Source organism: Epinephelus lanceolatus, chromosome 6 (genome assembly GCF_041903045.1).
Source record: "Epinephelus lanceolatus isolate andai-2023 chromosome 6, ASM4190304v1, whole genome shotgun sequence".
Taxonomy (NCBI): domain Eukaryota; kingdom Metazoa; phylum Chordata; class Actinopteri; order Perciformes; family Serranidae; genus Epinephelus; species Epinephelus lanceolatus.
In genome coordinates, this window is record NC_135739.1 from 19,055,317 (window position 1) to 19,073,329 (window position 18,013).

Below are 18,013 nucleotides of genomic sequence, written 5' to 3' on the forward strand. Positions count from 1 at the left end.
ATGATAAATATTTCTCCTCCGTTGTCCTGTAGCGAGTGAGAGGAACTCTCCCTCGGGCCATTCTTTGCACTCTGGAAATGGCCCTGTAGACGCAGCCGTCTATGAAGATGACTTTGTGTCGTCACATAGCAGCGGAGCCAGTAGCCAGTTAAAGAGAGGCACAAATTCACGCAGGTAAGAGAAAAAAAAGTGGATGTCACTTTTTAAAGTGACCACTGGATGGCATTCATGTCACACAAATAGAAGGCGCATGCAGTCCTGTCAGACAGCAATCTCCCCCTGAGTTCCTGAGTTCATAGATTTTTCCTTTCAGGTTTCTTAGAATAAACAGTAGAGCTGCAACGATTAATCAATTAACCCATTAGTTGTCAAATACTTAATTAATTGCCAACTGATTTGATAATCGCTTAATTGTTTTGAGTCATTTTTAAAGTAAAAAAAAAAAAAAGTAATGTTAATGTAATTTTTTGTGTTGTGTCAAATTCCTGAATTTTATTTTAGAGTGATTTATCGTACATCTCTTCTTTCTTAATCAGTGTGAACAGTCACTTTGAGGAGCTGATGAGAAGGTCTCCTTATGACAAAAGCACAGGAGGCATAAACTCCCACCATTCATCCTTTCACTCATCTATTCACTCACCTCATCTTTCCTCTGGTTCAACATCTGGCTCCTCACCCTTCTCCAAGCACTCTAGCAGAAGAAGAGGTAAGAATGAATACTTTTGCAGAATTTCTTGGACAACTCTGAATTTTTAATTTTCTTATATTTCTTTATAAAGAAAATATGGCCAAATGTTTTGTTTTTGCAATAAACAAACGACATTGCTGCACAATATAACTACTCCACTGCTCTGCAGGCACAGCATCAGACCAGAGTGATGCTACTCTGGTGGAAGAGCAAAGGAGCTCCTGCTCACCTCCCTCTGAGGAGTTATCCTCTGACTCCAGGAAGAGAGCTTCAGACAAAAGCTCTGCCCACAGCCAGGCCAAGAGTGTCCACTCTAATGACACCACAGGGGAAACATCAGGGCTTTCTCACCAAAGGTAACGATCACTGTCTCTCTACATTAAAAGGGACGTTTGTTGGTTTTGGTTTTGTCTACTGCTGTCAGTCTTTTCACCTGCAATGTTTCACTGAGTGTTTTCAGTTAAAAGCAACTCTAAGATATAAAACTAAAGAGACTGTGCAGCGGCAGAGAGGTGAATGAATGGTGAATTGTTTTCCCACAAGTTTGAATTACCTATACATCCAACTGTCTCTGGTATTTCCTTCCTTCCTGGTTTTCTGTAACCTTCAGTGAAACATTGCTTTGTGGGAAGAGCAGTGGTGCTATATGCTTACACGGGGATATTTTGATGCTGGTTTAGATATAAGTTATAGATGTTTCTTTATCTTTGGGTACTTTTGTTTTTACTGGATACAAATTAATATTGTAAGAATGCAAAGCCATGTGTATTTCCAAGTGGAACTAAAATGTCATTTAAAAATCTGTGTACACTTAGACATGAATGGGATCTTTTCAGCACTGGGTCATCTCAGTTGTTGCTGTTGCAACCGCTCAGAAACCTCCACTTGGTATATAATCAGTAAGAGGTTAATTTATCCGGGCATGTCTAATTACTAAACTACATTCAGAGAACCCTAGTTAAGGCTGCCAGTCTAAACAGTCTTGTGGCTTGCTGTTTCTGTTGAAGACTTGAGGGCTTAAGCAGCCATTTAGTGCCCAGCAACAGGAGGAGGCTGCAGTTCGACCCGAGACAGAAAACAGTGGTTATTTTGTTTTGGGGGCCTGCAGGGTTGTTGGTTGGGTCAGCCAGCTCCGCCACAGCTTGGGCCTGCTGCCAAAGGAAAGGAGAGAGGGTTTTTTTTTCTTTTAATCTGAGTGCCCAGTAGTGACATTAGAGCCTGTTAATGATACTCCAAAGCCCAGGTGACAGATTCCTGCCACTCTGTGGAACCTGTGTGCCTTACACGATAAAGGCAAGACATTCAGACAGGATTGTAGCCTACTTTGCAGCATTTACAAAGTAGGTTGCTTTTTAACTTGTGGTGTCTTAATAGTCATTAGTGTTTTCTTTTCTGTCGTGACAGCACATGCATCACTATAGCTTTTAATGAGGTCTGTAAGCTTTTGGCAGATTGCATTTATATCAGTTTCTGTTATGATAGCTAACTGTTTAAGCATTGAGATTGTAGTACTATTGTTGCATTATGACTTATGAATTGAGCCAGTTTGTTATCCTTCGAGAAAAAAGGTGCCACAGTGTGCTTTCCTTCTTGGGGGAGTGTATCCTGATCTCTGCAGACATCGTCCTTGGCCTCTGATCATCTCTGAGCAGCACAATATAGCCATTCATAGTCTGGGCCTCTCACAGTAGGGATATGCTGCCTCAGTCAGTCCTAGGTTTTGCAGGACAAGGGCCCCCCTCTTTCTTTATCATGTAGTTAAGCTGGCCTTCTATTCAAAATGGTCAGCACTCTCTGCAAGCTTGCAACATCCCTTTTTCATATATATGACTCAAAAACTCATTTTAGAATTTGTTTTAACAAAACAACAAAACACTGTGTTGTATAGAATCTGTATGGTTTTAAAAGCATCTTAACGAGTGTTAGATATAAGTCAATTACCCATCAACCTGAATGCTGCAAACAAATCCAATTAAGATGAGATGCCTGGTTTTATAAGAGTTAATGATTTTTTTATTTTTTACTTACCTGAACTTTTTTTCTGTCTCTGTTTTTCTAAATATATTTCTAGTTTGGGACTCGACAGTAAGAGGTCCTCAGCAGCCAGGCCCAAACAGTCTTCTCTGTCAGGCTCTCCATACTCTGGTTCTCCTCCAGGAGCAGACTCTCCCAGTGAGCTGGTGAGAAGTGGCTCTCTGGGGGCAAATAATGGAAACCCAGGCACCACAGGTCACAGTGGTAGAGCAGAGACCAAGACCACAGGTAAATAAAAATGGTTTGAATGCACATGAGCTTTAAGTACTTGTGATTTCAGCTGGGTCATATATAAAAAAGCTTTCCAGTCATTTGGAGATTCCTAAATCCATCAGTTAAAGACTTCACTTTCTTTTCACCCCCCCACTCAACATATTCAAGAATTGATTATTTTTTAATTTTTGGAACGGATGCCAGCAGGGTGCAAAATTGTCATATTGGTACAATGGAAATTTCAGATCACTGCCCAATATATCTGTCATTAACAACAAGCAATATAAGGAAGCTTACTCAATGGAGATTTAATTCTAGTATCCTGAATAAACAAATGAATGAAAAGCTCGCCAAAGAAGTATCAGACTACCTAGAACATAATGACAATGGAGAGGTGTCTCCCCCAGTGCTCTGGGATGCATGTAAAGCTGTACTGAGGGGGAAGGTGATCACAATAACATCTTTCCTTAAAAAACAAAGGGCAGAAAAACTTATCACTCTTCAAACTGAATTGAAAAAAATAGAATCTGAGCACATGAATTCAATGGATCCTAAAATAAAAGTGGAAATATCAAAAACAAGGAACCAGATTGAAGAAATATATGCACAAGAAATTCAAAGGAAACTACTATACACCAAACAAAAATATTATGAAGGAGGTAGTAAATACACAAAATTATTGGCCTATAAATTACGAAAACAGCAGGCAGACAACACAATATTTAAAATAAGAGACTCAAAAACAAACAATATCCATCACCAAACGAAGGAAATAAAATATAGTTTTAAGGAGTACTATGAAAAATTATATTCACAACCTCAGGTTGAAAATGATAAAAAAATGGAGTCACTGCTTGAATCATTGAATTTGCCGGTCCTTACAGAGGATCAAAACAAATTATTAATCTCACAAATAACGAAAATAGAAATATATTCAGCTATATCCAGATTGAAAACTAATAAGTCCCCGGGCCCGGATGGATTCACCTCCGAGTTCTACAAGAGTCTGAAAGAGGTTCTGACGCCAGTTCTATTAAACACATTTAACTGGGTTTTGACAAAAGGAGAAACCCCAGCCTCTTGGAAAGAAGCGATTATTTCAGTCATACCGAAAGAAGGAAAAGATAAATTAGATTGTGCAAACTATAGGCCAATTAGTATACTTAATCTAGATTACAAATTGTTCACTTCAATAATTGCTAAAAGACTTGAAAATATTTTACCCCAAATAATTAACATGGACCAAACAGGATTTGTGGTGACACGTCAGACCCATGACAATATCAGAAGATCTTTACAAATAATTAGACATATAAAAGAAAAGAAATTGCAGGCCATGCTAATAAGTTTAGATGCTGAAAAGGCTTTTGATTCGGTTAGATGGAAATTTTTATTTAAAGTCATGGAAAAACTAGGGTTTAATGAGCGTATTATTAAGACGATAGAAGCTCTATACAATCGACCATCAGCTAGACTGAAAATTAATGGCGAGCTCACCGATTCTTTTGCATTGGAGAGATCCACAAGACAAGGATGCCCATTGAGTCCTCTTTTATTTGCAATTTTTATAGAATCACTGGCGCAATGGATTAGACAGAACAAGAATATAAAAGGCATAGAAATGGCAGCGGGGGAACAAAAATTGGCCCTTTTTGCAGACGATATTATTGTATATCTTTCCAGTCCAACAGAGTCTCTTCCTGAGTTGATGTCGGTACTCACTGAATTTGGATCATATTTGGGCTATAAACTGAATGAGCAAAAAACACAGATTCTTAGGATGGGCTACAACCCCCCCCAGTATCTTCGCTCTAGGTATCGAATGGATTGGGATAAGAAAATTGTAAAATATTTGGGAATTAACTTGCCTACAGACATATCCAAATTAGAAGAAATCAACTACGGCCCCCTCAAAAAGGAAATTATAGCAGATGTTAATCGCTGGAATTTAATTCCTTATGTAAGTATTAGTTCTCGTATAGAGGTAGTAAAGACGAATATCTTACCAAGATTTTTATACTTATTTCAATCAGTACCTATTGGAAAGCCAGAGCAGTATTTTCAGGAATGGGATAAAGTCATCTCCAGATTTGTTTGGGCAGGGAAGAAACCTAGAGTAAAATTTAAAAGTTTGCAATTAGCAGGGGAGAGGGGAGGGTTGGCCCTCCCATGTTTAAAGGACTATTATAGAGCAGCTCAAATTCGACCACTAATCGGGTGGTGTAAACCCAGCTATAGTTCAAGATGGAAAGAAATAGAAACTTCAATGGGCAGAGGAATACCAGTCAATATGTTAGTCGGAGATCCTTCATTAGCAGCCAACCATCTTACAGATCCCAATAATCCCTGGATAACGAGTGTTTTAAAAACATGGAATAGTATAATAAGCAGGCACCAATTGAAAGGCAGGGTTGAAATTTTTAAATGGTTTGCTTACGACCCAGTCTTTAGACCGGGCACATATGATACCAGATTCAAATGCTAGACAGAAAATGGGCTTACTGTGTATTGTACACTTCTAAATCAGGGTGAGGTTTCAAGCTTCCAGGACCTGAAAGACAATTTCAAGCTTCAAAATCAGGACCATTTCAGATATCTACAAATCAGAGACTTTATTGGAAAGAAATTTCTAAAGGATAACCAAATTCAAATGGGACATGAAATACTTGACATTTTTCAGAAGGCCTATAGAGATGCCAAATATCAAAAAATAATATCTAAATTATATGTAGCTTTACAAAATCTTAAAGGAGACAATACTTTGGCTGTCAAAGCAAGATGGCAAGCAGAGGGCAATATTACAATAACACAGGAAGAATGGAACAGGATCTGCAAACAGCGATGGCAAACGACAAGTTCTCTCTTCTGGAGAGAATTTAGTTGGAAGAACATGTCTCGTTTCTTTTCTACTCCAGCGCAAAAGACTGGGTATTCTAATCAGACAGCTTGCTGGAGATCATGTGGCAATGTAGTAGCTAACCACTTTCATATTTTTGGGAATTGCCCCTCTGTGGCTCCATTTTGGAGAGCTGTCCATGGTGTCTTGGAAGCAGCCTTTAAGAAGAAGGTCAAACTCAATTTCAAAACCATGTACCTTGGTGATCTAGAAGAACTTTGCTGGGCAAAGCCAGATAACTATCTGATTCGAGTGTTATTGGTTGCCTGTAAAAAAGCCTTAACTAAAAAGTGGCTGAAAACGGAAGTGTCAACTATGAATGAGTGGATTGATATAGTTTATAACATATACACAATGGAAAGAATTACATTCAAACTAAGAAATCAAGTAGATATCTTTGAAGAATATTGGTTCAAATGGCTTGCTCATGTGTCAACTATAAGGCCTGACTTTGTATAATATATCTATGCAAAGAGTGTTTGTGAATATGTAAATTCATTTTAATTCCATTTTGCTGTTCCTTCCCCCTCTCTCTCTCTTGAATGTAGACTTGAGAATATAAAATGTAATTCTAAGAAATAAAAGATATAAGTGCACACGAATATTTAAGTACAATGCCAGATATACAAAACTCAGACCCTCCAGATCCTCCCCGGGATGTTTGTTCTTATGTTGTTTAGTTTATTGTGTTCTCCCCCTCCTTGTTGGGGTGTGTCTCTTTTCATTTGTATGAATACCTTAAATGAAAACTCAATAAAAAGTAAATGACCAAAAAAAAAAAAAAAAAGCTTTCCAGTCAGAGTGTACCAGGTCTTACCCTTAGCTGAAGCCACAACTTCAGCTAAGGGTAAAAGTTGCGACTTATTTTTAAATCTAGTTATTTCTTAAGTGCCACACTCCACCAACATCTATTTTTATTAATCTTTCTCACTTTCTGCCCTTCCTTTCTCCCAGGTGAACTACAGTATTCACCTGCCGTGTTGCAGCAGCGCATGGCAGCAGAGCTTCAGTACCTGGAGTCCATCGAGGAGTCAGTCCGACAGCTGGGCGACGTGGAGAGGGTGATGGGTGTGTCGATGGCACAGCAGGAGAGTGTGTCATTGGCCCAGATGCTCAAGGTAAAGAAGGGGTTTGTCACTAAAGGCCAAAATCTGGAAAGTCTCTGACACATGTGTTTTGAAGTAATGTATTTACACACAGCTTCCATCATTTTGTTTTTGGCTGACACGGTGACAATTTGACATTTTGGATATAGCTTATTATTAATGATTTTAAGGCAGCACATCCTCTAAACTGTGCTTTTTTCTGTACAATACAAATGTCAGTTACATATAATTAAGTAATTCCCAATAATTGTATTTATCGGGGACTTAAATGAATTATTGTCACTGCATAACATTTACATGACAAATACTTAAAGAGCTTTTTTGGCCTCCATACATTTGAGTGACTTACTACCTCACTAATGCCTGTATTGATGCCCTGTATTGACCTGCTCACTGACCTTTGACCCTGCAGGCCAGGCAGCAGAGTCATGCGCGTGAACTCTATGAGCTGAAGATCAAGGCTGAAAGGGAAGCACTGGAGGCACAGCTGCAGCTGGAGGAAAACAGGCAGAGAGTGGCCAGGGTACATCATCAGCACACACACATGCATGCATACACACAACTATATACAGTACAGGCCAAAAGTTTGGACACACCTTCTCATTCAATGCGTTTTCTTTATTTTCATGACTATTTACATTGTAGATTCTCACTGAAGGCATCAAAACTATAAATGAACACATGTGGAGTTATGTACTTAACAAAAAAAGGTGAAATAACTGAAAACATGTTTTATATTCTAGTTTCTTCAAAATAGCCACCCTTTGCTCTGATTACTGCTTTGCACACTCTTGGCATTCTCTCGATGAGCTTCAAGAGGTAGTCACCTGAAATGGTTTCCACTTCACAGGTGTGCCTTATCAGGGTCAATTAGTGGAATTTCTTGCTTTATCAATGGGGTTGGGACCATCAGTTGTGTTGTGCAGAAGTCAGGTTAATACACAGCCGACAGCCCTATTGGACAACTGTTAAAATTCATATTATGGCAAGAACCAATCAACTAACTAAAGAAAAACGAGTGGCCATCATTACTTTAAGAAATGAAGGTCAGTCAGTCCGGAAAATTGCAAAAACTTTAAATGTGTCCCCAAGTGGAGTCGCAAAAACCATCAAGCGCTACAACGAAACTGGCACACATGAGGACCGACCCAGGAAAGGAAGACCAAGAGTCACCTCTGCTTCTGAGGATAAGTTCATCCGAGTCACCAGCCTCAGAAATCGCAAGTTAACAGCAGCTCAGATCAGAGACCAGATGAATGCCACACAGAGTTCTAGCAGCAGACCCATCTCTAGAACAACTGTTAAGAGGAGACTGCGCCAATCAGGCCTTCATGGTCAAATAGCTGCTAGGAAACCACTGCTAAGGAGAGGCAACAAGCAGAAGAGATTTGTTTGGGCCAAGAAACACAAGGAATGGACATTAGACCAGTGGAAATCTGTGCTTTGGTCTGATGAGTCCAAATTTGAGATCTTTGGTTCCAACCGCCGTGTCTTTGTGAGACGCAGAAAAGGTGAACGGATGGATTCCACATGCCTGGTTCCCACTGTGAAGCATGGAGGAGGAGGTGTGATGGTGTGGGGGTGTTTTGCTGGTGACACTGTTGGGGATTTATTCAAAATTGAAGGCACACTGAACCAGCATGGCTACCACAGCATCCTGCAGCGACATGCCATCCCATCCGGTTTGCGTTTAGTTGGACGATCATTTATTTTTCAACAGGACAATGACCCCAAACACACCTCCAGGCTGTGTAAGGGCTATTTGACCAAGAAGGAGAGTGATGGAGTGCTGCGGCAGATGACCTGGCCTCCACAGTCACCGGACCTGAACCCAATCGAGATGGTTTGGGGTGAGCTGGACCGCAGAGTGAAGGCAAAGGGGCCAACAAGTGCTAAACACCTCTGGGAACTCCTTCAAGACTGTTGGAAACCATTTCAGGTGACTACCTCTTGAAGCTCATGGAGAGAATGCCAAGAGTGTGCAAAGCAGTAATCAGAGCAAAGGGTGGCTATTTTGAAGAAACTAGAATATAAAACATGTTTTCAGTTATTTCACCTTTTTTTGTTAAGTACATAACTCCACATGTGTTCATTCATAGTTTTGATGCCTTCAGTGAGAATCTACAATGTAAATAGTCATGAAAATAAAGAAAACGCATTGAATGAGAAGGTGTGTCCAAACTTTTGGCCTGTACTGTATGTGCATTTGCAGATAATACCTTTAGTGTTTGCTTCCTCACCTTTTGAATTCTAAGGTATGAGTGCTTTTATTTTTCTGTGTGTGTGATGTCCATGCTTGGTTTTGTCCAGGCTCATTTAGAACTGCAGGAAAACTTGGCTGCAAATCAAAAAGAGACCTTGGAGGGCCTCCAGGAGGCAACTACGAAGATGATGAGTCAACAGGCTGAGGCAGCACGGTACACAGCCGACACTGCCCGACACATCAAGGAGGTTAGCAATCCCTGCCTTCCTCTCTGCCTGGAAAACAGCCCATGTCTTCATTTTGTAACAAAAGCTGATTGATTGTTGAGTTTCAGTAAAGAAATAACAATAAATGCAGAGGAAAGTGTAAAATCCAGTATAGGACTCATCAGATTGTGTTCTTGTCCGTCAGATGACAGAATTGGCGCGGTCGCAGGTAGCAGGAGCTCTGGCTGTCCCTCGTGATGTTTCCGATTCCTCCATGTTGGACGAGCGGGAAGAAGAGCAGAGCTCCTATTCAGAGCAGCGACAGGAAAAAAATGACTCTGACAGGTAAACTAAAAACACCTTCTGTGTTTGATCATAGAGACTGCATACTAAATTGAACTTTCATTTTAAATTTAGTATCTGTTTCATTTTTAAGTGTCTTCTGCATGCTCTCTTACAGCTTCCCTAGTGAGGTGTCAAGCAGACGGACCAGGACAGAGGAACCGCTGTCTTCCCTGAACAGCCTCAGTCACTCTGACTCTCTGTCCTTCAGAAGACCCAACCTCAGGTATCACACAGGCTTCTTATGTAGCACTAGTTTCTCTGGTTTCAGGAAGAGAAATCAAAGTAGACACTAACTCTGTCCTTTGCCTCGTTCCTTAGTTGTGCAGACTCCAGCAGCCACCATAGCCCGTCACATGTCTCCTCAGACCGCAGAGAACGGGCGAAAAAAGAAACAGCAGAGGGGAAACGGAGGAAAGGTGGAGCTGAAGAGAGGACGGACAAGGAAGCAGGCACCAGCTCCATAGAGGAGGAAGTTCTTACAGCAGCAAATGATTCCCTCTGCAGTGACAGCGTCCCCTCTGTAGTGGATGAGAAAGGTATCAGATGACAACCACAGTTCATAGTTTAAAAGTTTTTTCATGTGCACACAGCATTGCCCTATTATTTGTTCAACTGGGATAGACTGCTGTTACATAAGTGTGACCACCACTGTTAGAGAAAATGTGAAATTCTCATTACTATGATTTATTTTGTACTGAAGCCAAAACTGTGTGAACACTCGGTGCCACCTAAAAATCACACTTACACTGAGCTCATCTTGTTTATGGCCCTCCAGGAGACAGTACGTCAGTGGCAACAGAGTATTCCCTGAAGTTTGATGAGTCCATGACAGAGGATGAGATAGAAGAGCGCTCCTTCCGCTCTCTGCTGCCGTCTGAGGCGCACCGCCGTGGAACTATGGAGAAGAAGTCCCGCCACCATGAAGAATCAGAGGATGATGGAGCCAGTCACACCATGACATCAGTTTCAGGGGCACACAGTATCTTAAAGGTGAGGGGGCGGAGTCATCGTACAAACTTTTGCCAGTGCATATCCTTCCTCGTGGATGTTCCTTGTTGCACATGTGGTTTTTGTCTTTCTTTTGTTGACTCACACATAATAACTTTTCATTACCTCACTTTACTCCTCCTGTTTTCCCTTGCTCCCCCTTTAATCTCCTTTCCTCATAACCTCAATCTTTTTACCTTTGCTCTGCTGCAGTCTCAGGATGCAAACATGGCCTTTTCTGGCGGACAGGACAGCTTTTCCCAGTTCACCATGGACATGGTGCGTCAGTACATGAAGGACGAGGAGGTAAGACTGCAGCACCAGAGCTCTCTGCTGCATCTTCGCCAGAAAGCCCTCAAAGAGAAGACCAGAACTGAGCTTGCCTGGCTTGAGCACCAGAAAAAGAAGCTGAGGGACAAGGGAGAGGATGACAAAATGCCACCCATCAGGAAGAAGCAGAGGGGCCTTCTGATGAAGTTGCAACAAGAACAGGTACATGCAGAAGGAAATATACTGACATTAAGTGGCAATAAAGCTTTGAGGTATACTGTGATCTTAACCAACTTTCTCTCCCGCTGTACTCATGTTCCCAGGCTGAGATCAAACGACTTCAGGAGGCCAACAAAGCAGCCAGGAAGGAAAGGCAGCTGCTGCTGAAGCAGCAGGAGGAGATTGAGCGGATGAGAAACTCTACATTAAGACTGAAGGAGCGTCTCAAGTGTGCCGGGGGTGAAGCGCCACCTGTGAGTAGTGCAGCAGTTACTAATCACCGTCACAGCCTATACCTAGGAACATATAGCTTTAAGGGGTTTCATTGCAGTGTTGTTGTCCTACAGAGGTTGGATCTTAATGGAATCAAGAAAGAAACAAATAACTACAGTACATGCTGCCATTTTTTTTACTGGCTTCACTAATACTTGGCATGTCTGTATGTCCATTCATCCATCCTCCAGGAAACCCCTGTGTCAGAAACCCCTGTGTCTGAGGCAGCCTCCCCAGACATGAGACATGCTGAAGATATTCGCAGCCCCTCTCCCTCACTCTCCATCTCTGGAAGTGAGACCAGCAGCATCATGCAGAAGCTGAAGAAGATGCGCTGTCACATGGATGAGAAGTAAAGGCTTTTCTTTCATTTTTCATTTATTAACTGCATTTTCTCCTCTTACTGAGAATTTAACTAGTGAATTATCAGAAGTCTTGCTCCCCTGTCAGTGTTTTAACAGTGCTTACTCCTGGTGTGTCCTGCTGCTTTTCCCCTCTGGGTTTTACTTTTCTTGTGCTTGTAAAAATATTTTCAAAAAATTGAAGGAATGCTCAGTTCTTTTTACTTTTCTGGTTAGTTTTTGCCCCTGATCACAGTCTGAGTCCATTAACATGGTCTATGTGTTGATACAGACTATGATTTAGTATTACTGTTTCCTTGCGCCTTTCTCCTGTGGTAGGGCTTTTATTAAAATTGGTAAAGCTTTGTTTTGATATATTTTACACCTGAGTGGCTCTGAATTAGTGACGTGCTATGCTTTTTGCAAAAGTGCCATTTATTTTGTATTCATTCTGCCATGACAAATCATAAAAATCAGAAATATTGTAATTCTACACACAAGGTTTTAACCTCAACTAGGAACTAAACTAATGAATATACTAATAGTGCATGCCATCTTAACTTTGCTGTTTAAAATGCTGTGGATGTGTGAATGTGTGGATGTGAAGATAAGCATGCTCCATGTTGTTCTCCCTCCAAAGCAGACCAGAATCCAGACTCTCTGCTACAATGCCACCTTAACTTCAGATTAGTACAAGCTATAACTTTGTAGGAGAATCTGAGAGTGATCTGCTGCAGTCCTAAATAAATGTAACAAAGCAAAAACATCACAGTATTACACTTAAATAATTGTAACACTATGTAATGTTAGTACTAAAACTTTCAGTTGCAGAGGCAGTTATTTTCCAGATAATACAGACATTGGTTGTGCATACCATCATTTTTATTCTACCCACTTCCTCTTGCATTGACAAGTAACTGCATGTGCTTGGAGTTCCTGTACATCCTCCAGGGTTTTTAGACTTGGCCAACAGCTTTGGTCAGGTGATTGTCGAGCCTCTTATGACCGGGTAGCTCCAGTAAGTGGGTTAATTGTTCTGAGGTTTAGGATTTATAACTTGGCTCTGAATCACAGGACATCCGTGGTAGCACTTCAACATTTTTAGGTCTAGATTTGTTTAAAGTTATAGTAGCAACACAATTTGGGATTTGTGCTCCTGTTAATTGTAATCCATTATGAAGTTTATAATCACCACCATTAGGTTTAGATCACAGCAAAAGAAAATTATTAAGAGGATCTGACAAAAACAAAAAAGTGTTAACATGTTTCTGTCAGATCATGCATTTACTGGCTTGCTTGCTTGCTATGGTCCTTTTTTAATAAACTATCATTGTTTCTTCCCTTCCCTCTGTCACGCTCTATTACCACTGTCTATATTCAGCTTGATATAACAAACTAACAATGTTGTAATCACTTCATCTAAAGCGGTTTACTGATAACTCTATCATTTAACCCCCTCCATAAGCAGGTTTTGTAGTGATCATACCCCCAACCAACCCCCCGTGCTCCATACCCACAGGCTAGCTTAAATGTTCATGGTTGTCCGAAACATATTCATCTAAAAGTAGCCATATTCTAACAGAAACCTGTCAGACTGACACCTTGGGTGCAATTAAAACCACATTTGCTCATATTGCTCTTCTCTCTCCCTTTCTCTCTACTTGTCCTTTCCCTTTACGTCTCCTGTGTATTTAATGTTTCCCCCCCCTTCTGCATTGTGTGTTGTTTGTTTCCATTCCCGTGTTTGTGCGACTCTTTTGACGTTGTCTGTCACATGCTTGTGTGTTATAGACACTGTTCCCCTGTCCACTACTTCTTCTCTGTGTTCACGGCCCACCACTGGGCCTCCCTCAGTGTCTGTCTTCCCAACCTCCACCCTAAATTCCAGCTCTTTATCTACAACCAGTTGGTCAGGTACTGTATAGTGCTCTCTACCTCTTGCCCAGCACTTCCACCTAGCCCTGCCCTGCCCTGCCTCACCCCCCCCCCCCCACCCTATGGAACATGCTTGTGTTCATCCACTGGCACTGGGACGTTGTGTGGGTGGGGGGCGGTGAATGATGACTGATTGGATGTGTTGGTTTGTTTCCAGGATGAAATTTGTCGGGGGAAGAGTTTGAGTGAAAGTTTGAAAAGTGCCCAAGGAAGGCTGCCTCGCTGAAATAAACTAACCCTTTAACAGCTTCACTTAAAACATATTTTTTATGCCAGTGTTTCTGGTTAAATTACATTACTATGTGCATTAAAGCATTTTGGTTGAAGAGTAATATAAACCAAAAACAAAATGGTTACATTGACAGTGTTAGAGGTGAGATCCATTTTTTGTGAAGGTTAAGGGTTGTGTTTATTTTAAATAGGAGCCTTCCTTGTTGGATGGGAATCTCAGACTCAACACTGGGATTTCACTGATTTCTGTGGTGTTAAATTAACAACTCTTCCCCTCTTTCTTTCTTGCCTCTTGAAATGAATGTTGCAGTGCATCTCTCTTCAGTGTCCTTATATTGTGGCTGTTGGCTGGTCAGCTCCAGCCCCAGTTGTTGATACAAAATGTTCTGAGATAAAACCACACTATGACATGGAAGTAAAGGACTTCTTGCAGAGAACAGACCAGAGATAGAGTAGTCTATCTCTTTAATGAGCCCAGTAAATCTTAACTAGCCCTCTTTATTAGGTAACTGTTGCATAGGATTGGATAATAAGTACAGATGGCCATTGGCTGTAATAGAGTTTGGGAAGGCACTAGAAGAACCTCCCAGTCTGGTTCTTTAGTATCTGGCTTGTCATCAGTATACATTAGGTCGAGAGAAGGGCCTCTGAATTAGATTAAGGCTAAATAATACTGCACTGTAATGGCACCCAAAGCTGTGGGGGGCCACATTTCACAACAGCTATACCTGACTGCACTTTATTCTGATACATCTACAGAGAAATGTTCGTAAAATAGACTTAGAAATTAGAAATTCTGTATGTTTCTTCATTGTTCAGGGGAAGAAGATGTCTTTCTAAAGAGACATTCATACAGATGTTTTTCTATCTGCTTTAACTGCTACGTGTGTTTAAGGTGTGTGTGACTGCACCCAATCAGCGTTCAACCCCTGGGTTTCAGTCTGATGCATGAATCTGGCATCTTCACTGTTATTTCCCTGCTCTCCTTTTCTCCCGAGTGACATGTCATCACTTAATGCTTGTTATTTAATGGGTGCTTGTACACTTCTTTATTTGGATGATTGTTCTAGGGAAATAAATAAGTAAAGCATGTACTGGGTGTGTATGTGTGTGTGTCTGAGTTAGAGGTTTGAGGTGAGTTTGCAGTGATAACTTGATGTCCAGGTGATTTGGGTCTGCTTGCTTCTGCGATGTCATGTTTAACATTCTTTACGCTAAATGTTTTTGTCAAACTCTTCTCTCCCTCTTCACTGCTACCTCCTTCATCACCCATCTTTTTCCTGTCTCTTCCCTAATTTTTTCATTTCCTCACCTTTCCTCTCACCATCATCTCTTCCTCCACTCCTTCCTCATCTCTTTATTCTCTTTTCCCATTATTCTTACCATCCTCTTCCTCAGGTTCCTGACAAAGCGGGAGCAGCAGCTGATGCAGAGGCGTCACCATGCCGAGGAGCTGCTGCAGTGGAAACAGCGTCTCGACCAGGAAGAGGCAGAGGTCCGTAGGATGGAAAAAGAGGCCCTGGCTGTGTGGGACAGACAAACGCCTCGGGACGGGGCAGAGAGTCAGGAAAAGGAGATCTCAGACATTAGCCCCAGCCCCAGTCATCACCGAAGCTCAGAGCCCAGAACCGACAGTGAGAAAGGTGAAGCAACGGGATCCTCACTGTTTTTTGAAAGGATTAAAGTCAAAATCAGGTCAAAATTAATCTGGACAAATAATAATGACTTCATGTTTTGTCTGTTTTCAGAGTATGTGAGTGAAGGCGACTGTTCCTCAGTAACGCCTGAGTCCAGCATACACACAGAGGGACTGGGGTCCCAGCAGCCAGGAAGCCCATCTCCAGTACAACCTGCGTCAGTCCCTGAAACGCCTTTGGCCTCCGTGCAGAGCAGCCCTGCAAATTACACCCAGGACTTTACGTCAGCTTCCCAGTCACCTGGCAGACAAGTACGCATGAATGTTTTTTTAATTTCAGTATTTAGTCTCATCTCTGCAACAGGGTATCTGCAGGTTCTTAAAATGTGTTAAATTCATTTTATAAATATCAGGCCTTAAAAGTAATTAGTCTTAAATTTGAATTTGCTATGTCTTAATTGCCACAGACATTTTATTTAATTTAATTTATCCATCTTTTGATTTATTTTTGTCAAAATGAGTCAAGCTCTTCAGCCTGAAAGTCTAAAATACGAATATTACACATCTTAAACCTACCAATGAACCTGACACTGTCTTTTTTTCATACTCTTTACTCCTACATATAACCTACCTCTGCACAGGACTACATATACACTACTTACCTTTGTACTCAGCCTCAATGTTGAATAAGAAAAATATGATTTGTCTAAAAATCAGTGTTGAATTTGGTTAAATTTATATTGAAAAGGTCTTAAAAAGCATTAAATATAAGTATATGATACCTGTAGACACCCTGTTTGATGCTAGCTGCGTTCATTTTGAGTGTAAATATAGCTTTTCTAAAACTGCCCTCATATGTCCGAGAGAGTGTACAGGCTTCAGTTGACTTCATCCCAAAGAACTCTGTTTAGATGCTGTTCCGGATTATTTATAGTTTTTATTGAACTAAAGAAAATACTTAGTGTTGCTTTATATTTTCTGAGGGACATGCAAGGGGGTAACTAGCAGTTGTTAGTTTACTGTGCTTGTAAAATATTAATTCAGGCATGCCTCTTTTAGTCCATCTGACTGTTGTTATACCCAGAGTAATGTTCCTTTCTCTTCCGCTCCTCCTCTTTAGTCTCTCCAGTCTCCATTCAAAGGCAGCCACAGCCCTGCTGCCTCTCCTTCGGATGGCAGCAGCAAAACCAAGATGCAGCTTCGGTCCTCCTCCCGGACCCCCAACCAGGCCCGCACTCAGCCAGCTGAATCCCCCCTGCCCACGCAGACTGGTGAGTTACCCAACAACATAACACACATACACAGAATATACACTGTAATATTTTTGGGGGGCGTATCGTTGTTCCTGGTAGTTCTCGGAGAAGGTAGAATGGGGAGAGAAGAGAGAGTGGATATAATGCAGCTATATTGCTGGCGCTGTGTAGTCAGGCATAATGTGATGCTGCCAGGAATACATTATGCAAGCACTTCCTTGATACCTAACCTGCTTAGCTGTGGGATGGGAGGAGAGAACACTTTGCATTGGACTTAGTTACTGCACCAGTAAAGTCAGTTCTGCTGGCCCAGTATTATAGCTGAATGTGTTTTATTCATTTTCAGGCCACTTTTTAAACCTCTAATCTTTGTAATACTGTTTGTTCATTGTGTACAAGCCACAGCAACATGCACCAAAATGACCCTAACACATTCTTAGTAAAGAAAATGTACACTAATCTCCAAAGAATTGGGTTTGAGTTCGAGTGGGCACAAAGTTGGATTACCCTTTGCTAATCAGAGATCTGGCGCTTGTTTCACATTCTAACTGTGATTTATCATCAAAATTTTCCTTCAGAACCCATTTCAGACCAGAGTGACATAGAGAGTCGAATCAAGGCCCTGAAAGAAGAGCTCCGAAAACGAAAGTTTATGGCCTACCAGCTGAAGAAAGAGCAGAAGAAGAGGCACAAAGAGCGCCTGAAGGCACAGGAGGCCAGTTTGCTGAAACAGTTGGAGGTAAATGTGTATGAGTGTGTGCTTCTAGATGGGTGTTTGTTTGAATGTTGAGATGTAGTTTGAACATTCAAACTTGGATGATTATGTTTTTGTTAATGTGTCTGTATGTGTTGCTCTCCTGGTTTTCCTTTCAGAGCTACAACAACTTCATCGAGAAAACAAAGGCAGAACTGAACAAGGAGCCAGACTCGACATCTGATACGAAGGTTCAGAATAAAGATTCCACCTCAATCGCAGAGCAGTCCAGTATTAAAACACCTGCTCACAGGTAACAAGAACAGCTGTAAACATGACAATATGTCTAATACTGTCATATGAGTTAGGAAAAATTGGTGTTTAATTAAAGCAAATCTTTTTTTTTTTTTTTTTTTTTCAGGTTAGAAACCAGCAAAATCTCTGACTCTGAAAGGACACAAATTGATGCTTCATTAGATCACA

The 18,013-nt window shown here is 41.1% G+C and overlaps 1 protein-coding gene across 2 annotated transcripts in view; it reads left to right on the forward strand.

Annotated features, from left to right (window-relative positions):
• Positions 1-18,013, forward strand: part of cep350 (centrosomal protein 350) — a 40,082-nt gene that overhangs the window by 13,641 nt on the left and 8,428 nt on the right. The window contains exons 13-33 of one of the 2 annotated variants that reach the window (XM_033621313.2): positions 33-174; positions 537-706; positions 858-1,044; positions 2,760-2,950; positions 6,786-6,949; positions 7,350-7,460; positions 9,248-9,388; positions 9,552-9,691; positions 9,807-9,914; positions 10,010-10,227; positions 10,467-10,681; positions 10,892-11,170; positions 11,272-11,421; positions 11,632-11,792; positions 13,573-13,695; positions 15,346-15,590; positions 15,696-15,895; positions 16,704-16,854; positions 17,415-17,575; positions 17,710-17,843; positions 17,952-18,013. In XM_033621313.2, coding sequence (XP_033477204.2) covers positions 33-174; positions 537-706; positions 858-1,044; positions 2,760-2,950; positions 6,786-6,949; positions 7,350-7,460; positions 9,248-9,388; positions 9,552-9,691; positions 9,807-9,914; positions 10,010-10,227; positions 10,467-10,681; positions 10,892-11,170; positions 11,272-11,421; positions 11,632-11,792; positions 13,573-13,695; positions 15,346-15,590; positions 15,696-15,895; positions 16,704-16,854; positions 17,415-17,575; positions 17,710-17,843; positions 17,952-18,013 — 3,453 coding nt within the window. The remainder of the gene's footprint in view (positions 1-32; positions 175-536; positions 707-857; positions 1,045-2,759; positions 2,951-6,785; positions 6,950-7,349; positions 7,461-9,247; positions 9,389-9,551; positions 9,692-9,806; positions 9,915-10,009; positions 10,228-10,466; positions 10,682-10,891; positions 11,171-11,271; positions 11,422-11,631; positions 11,793-13,572; positions 13,696-15,345; positions 15,591-15,695; positions 15,896-16,703; positions 16,855-17,414; positions 17,576-17,709; positions 17,844-17,951) is intronic. The other variant, XM_033621315.2, reaches the window with a different exon arrangement.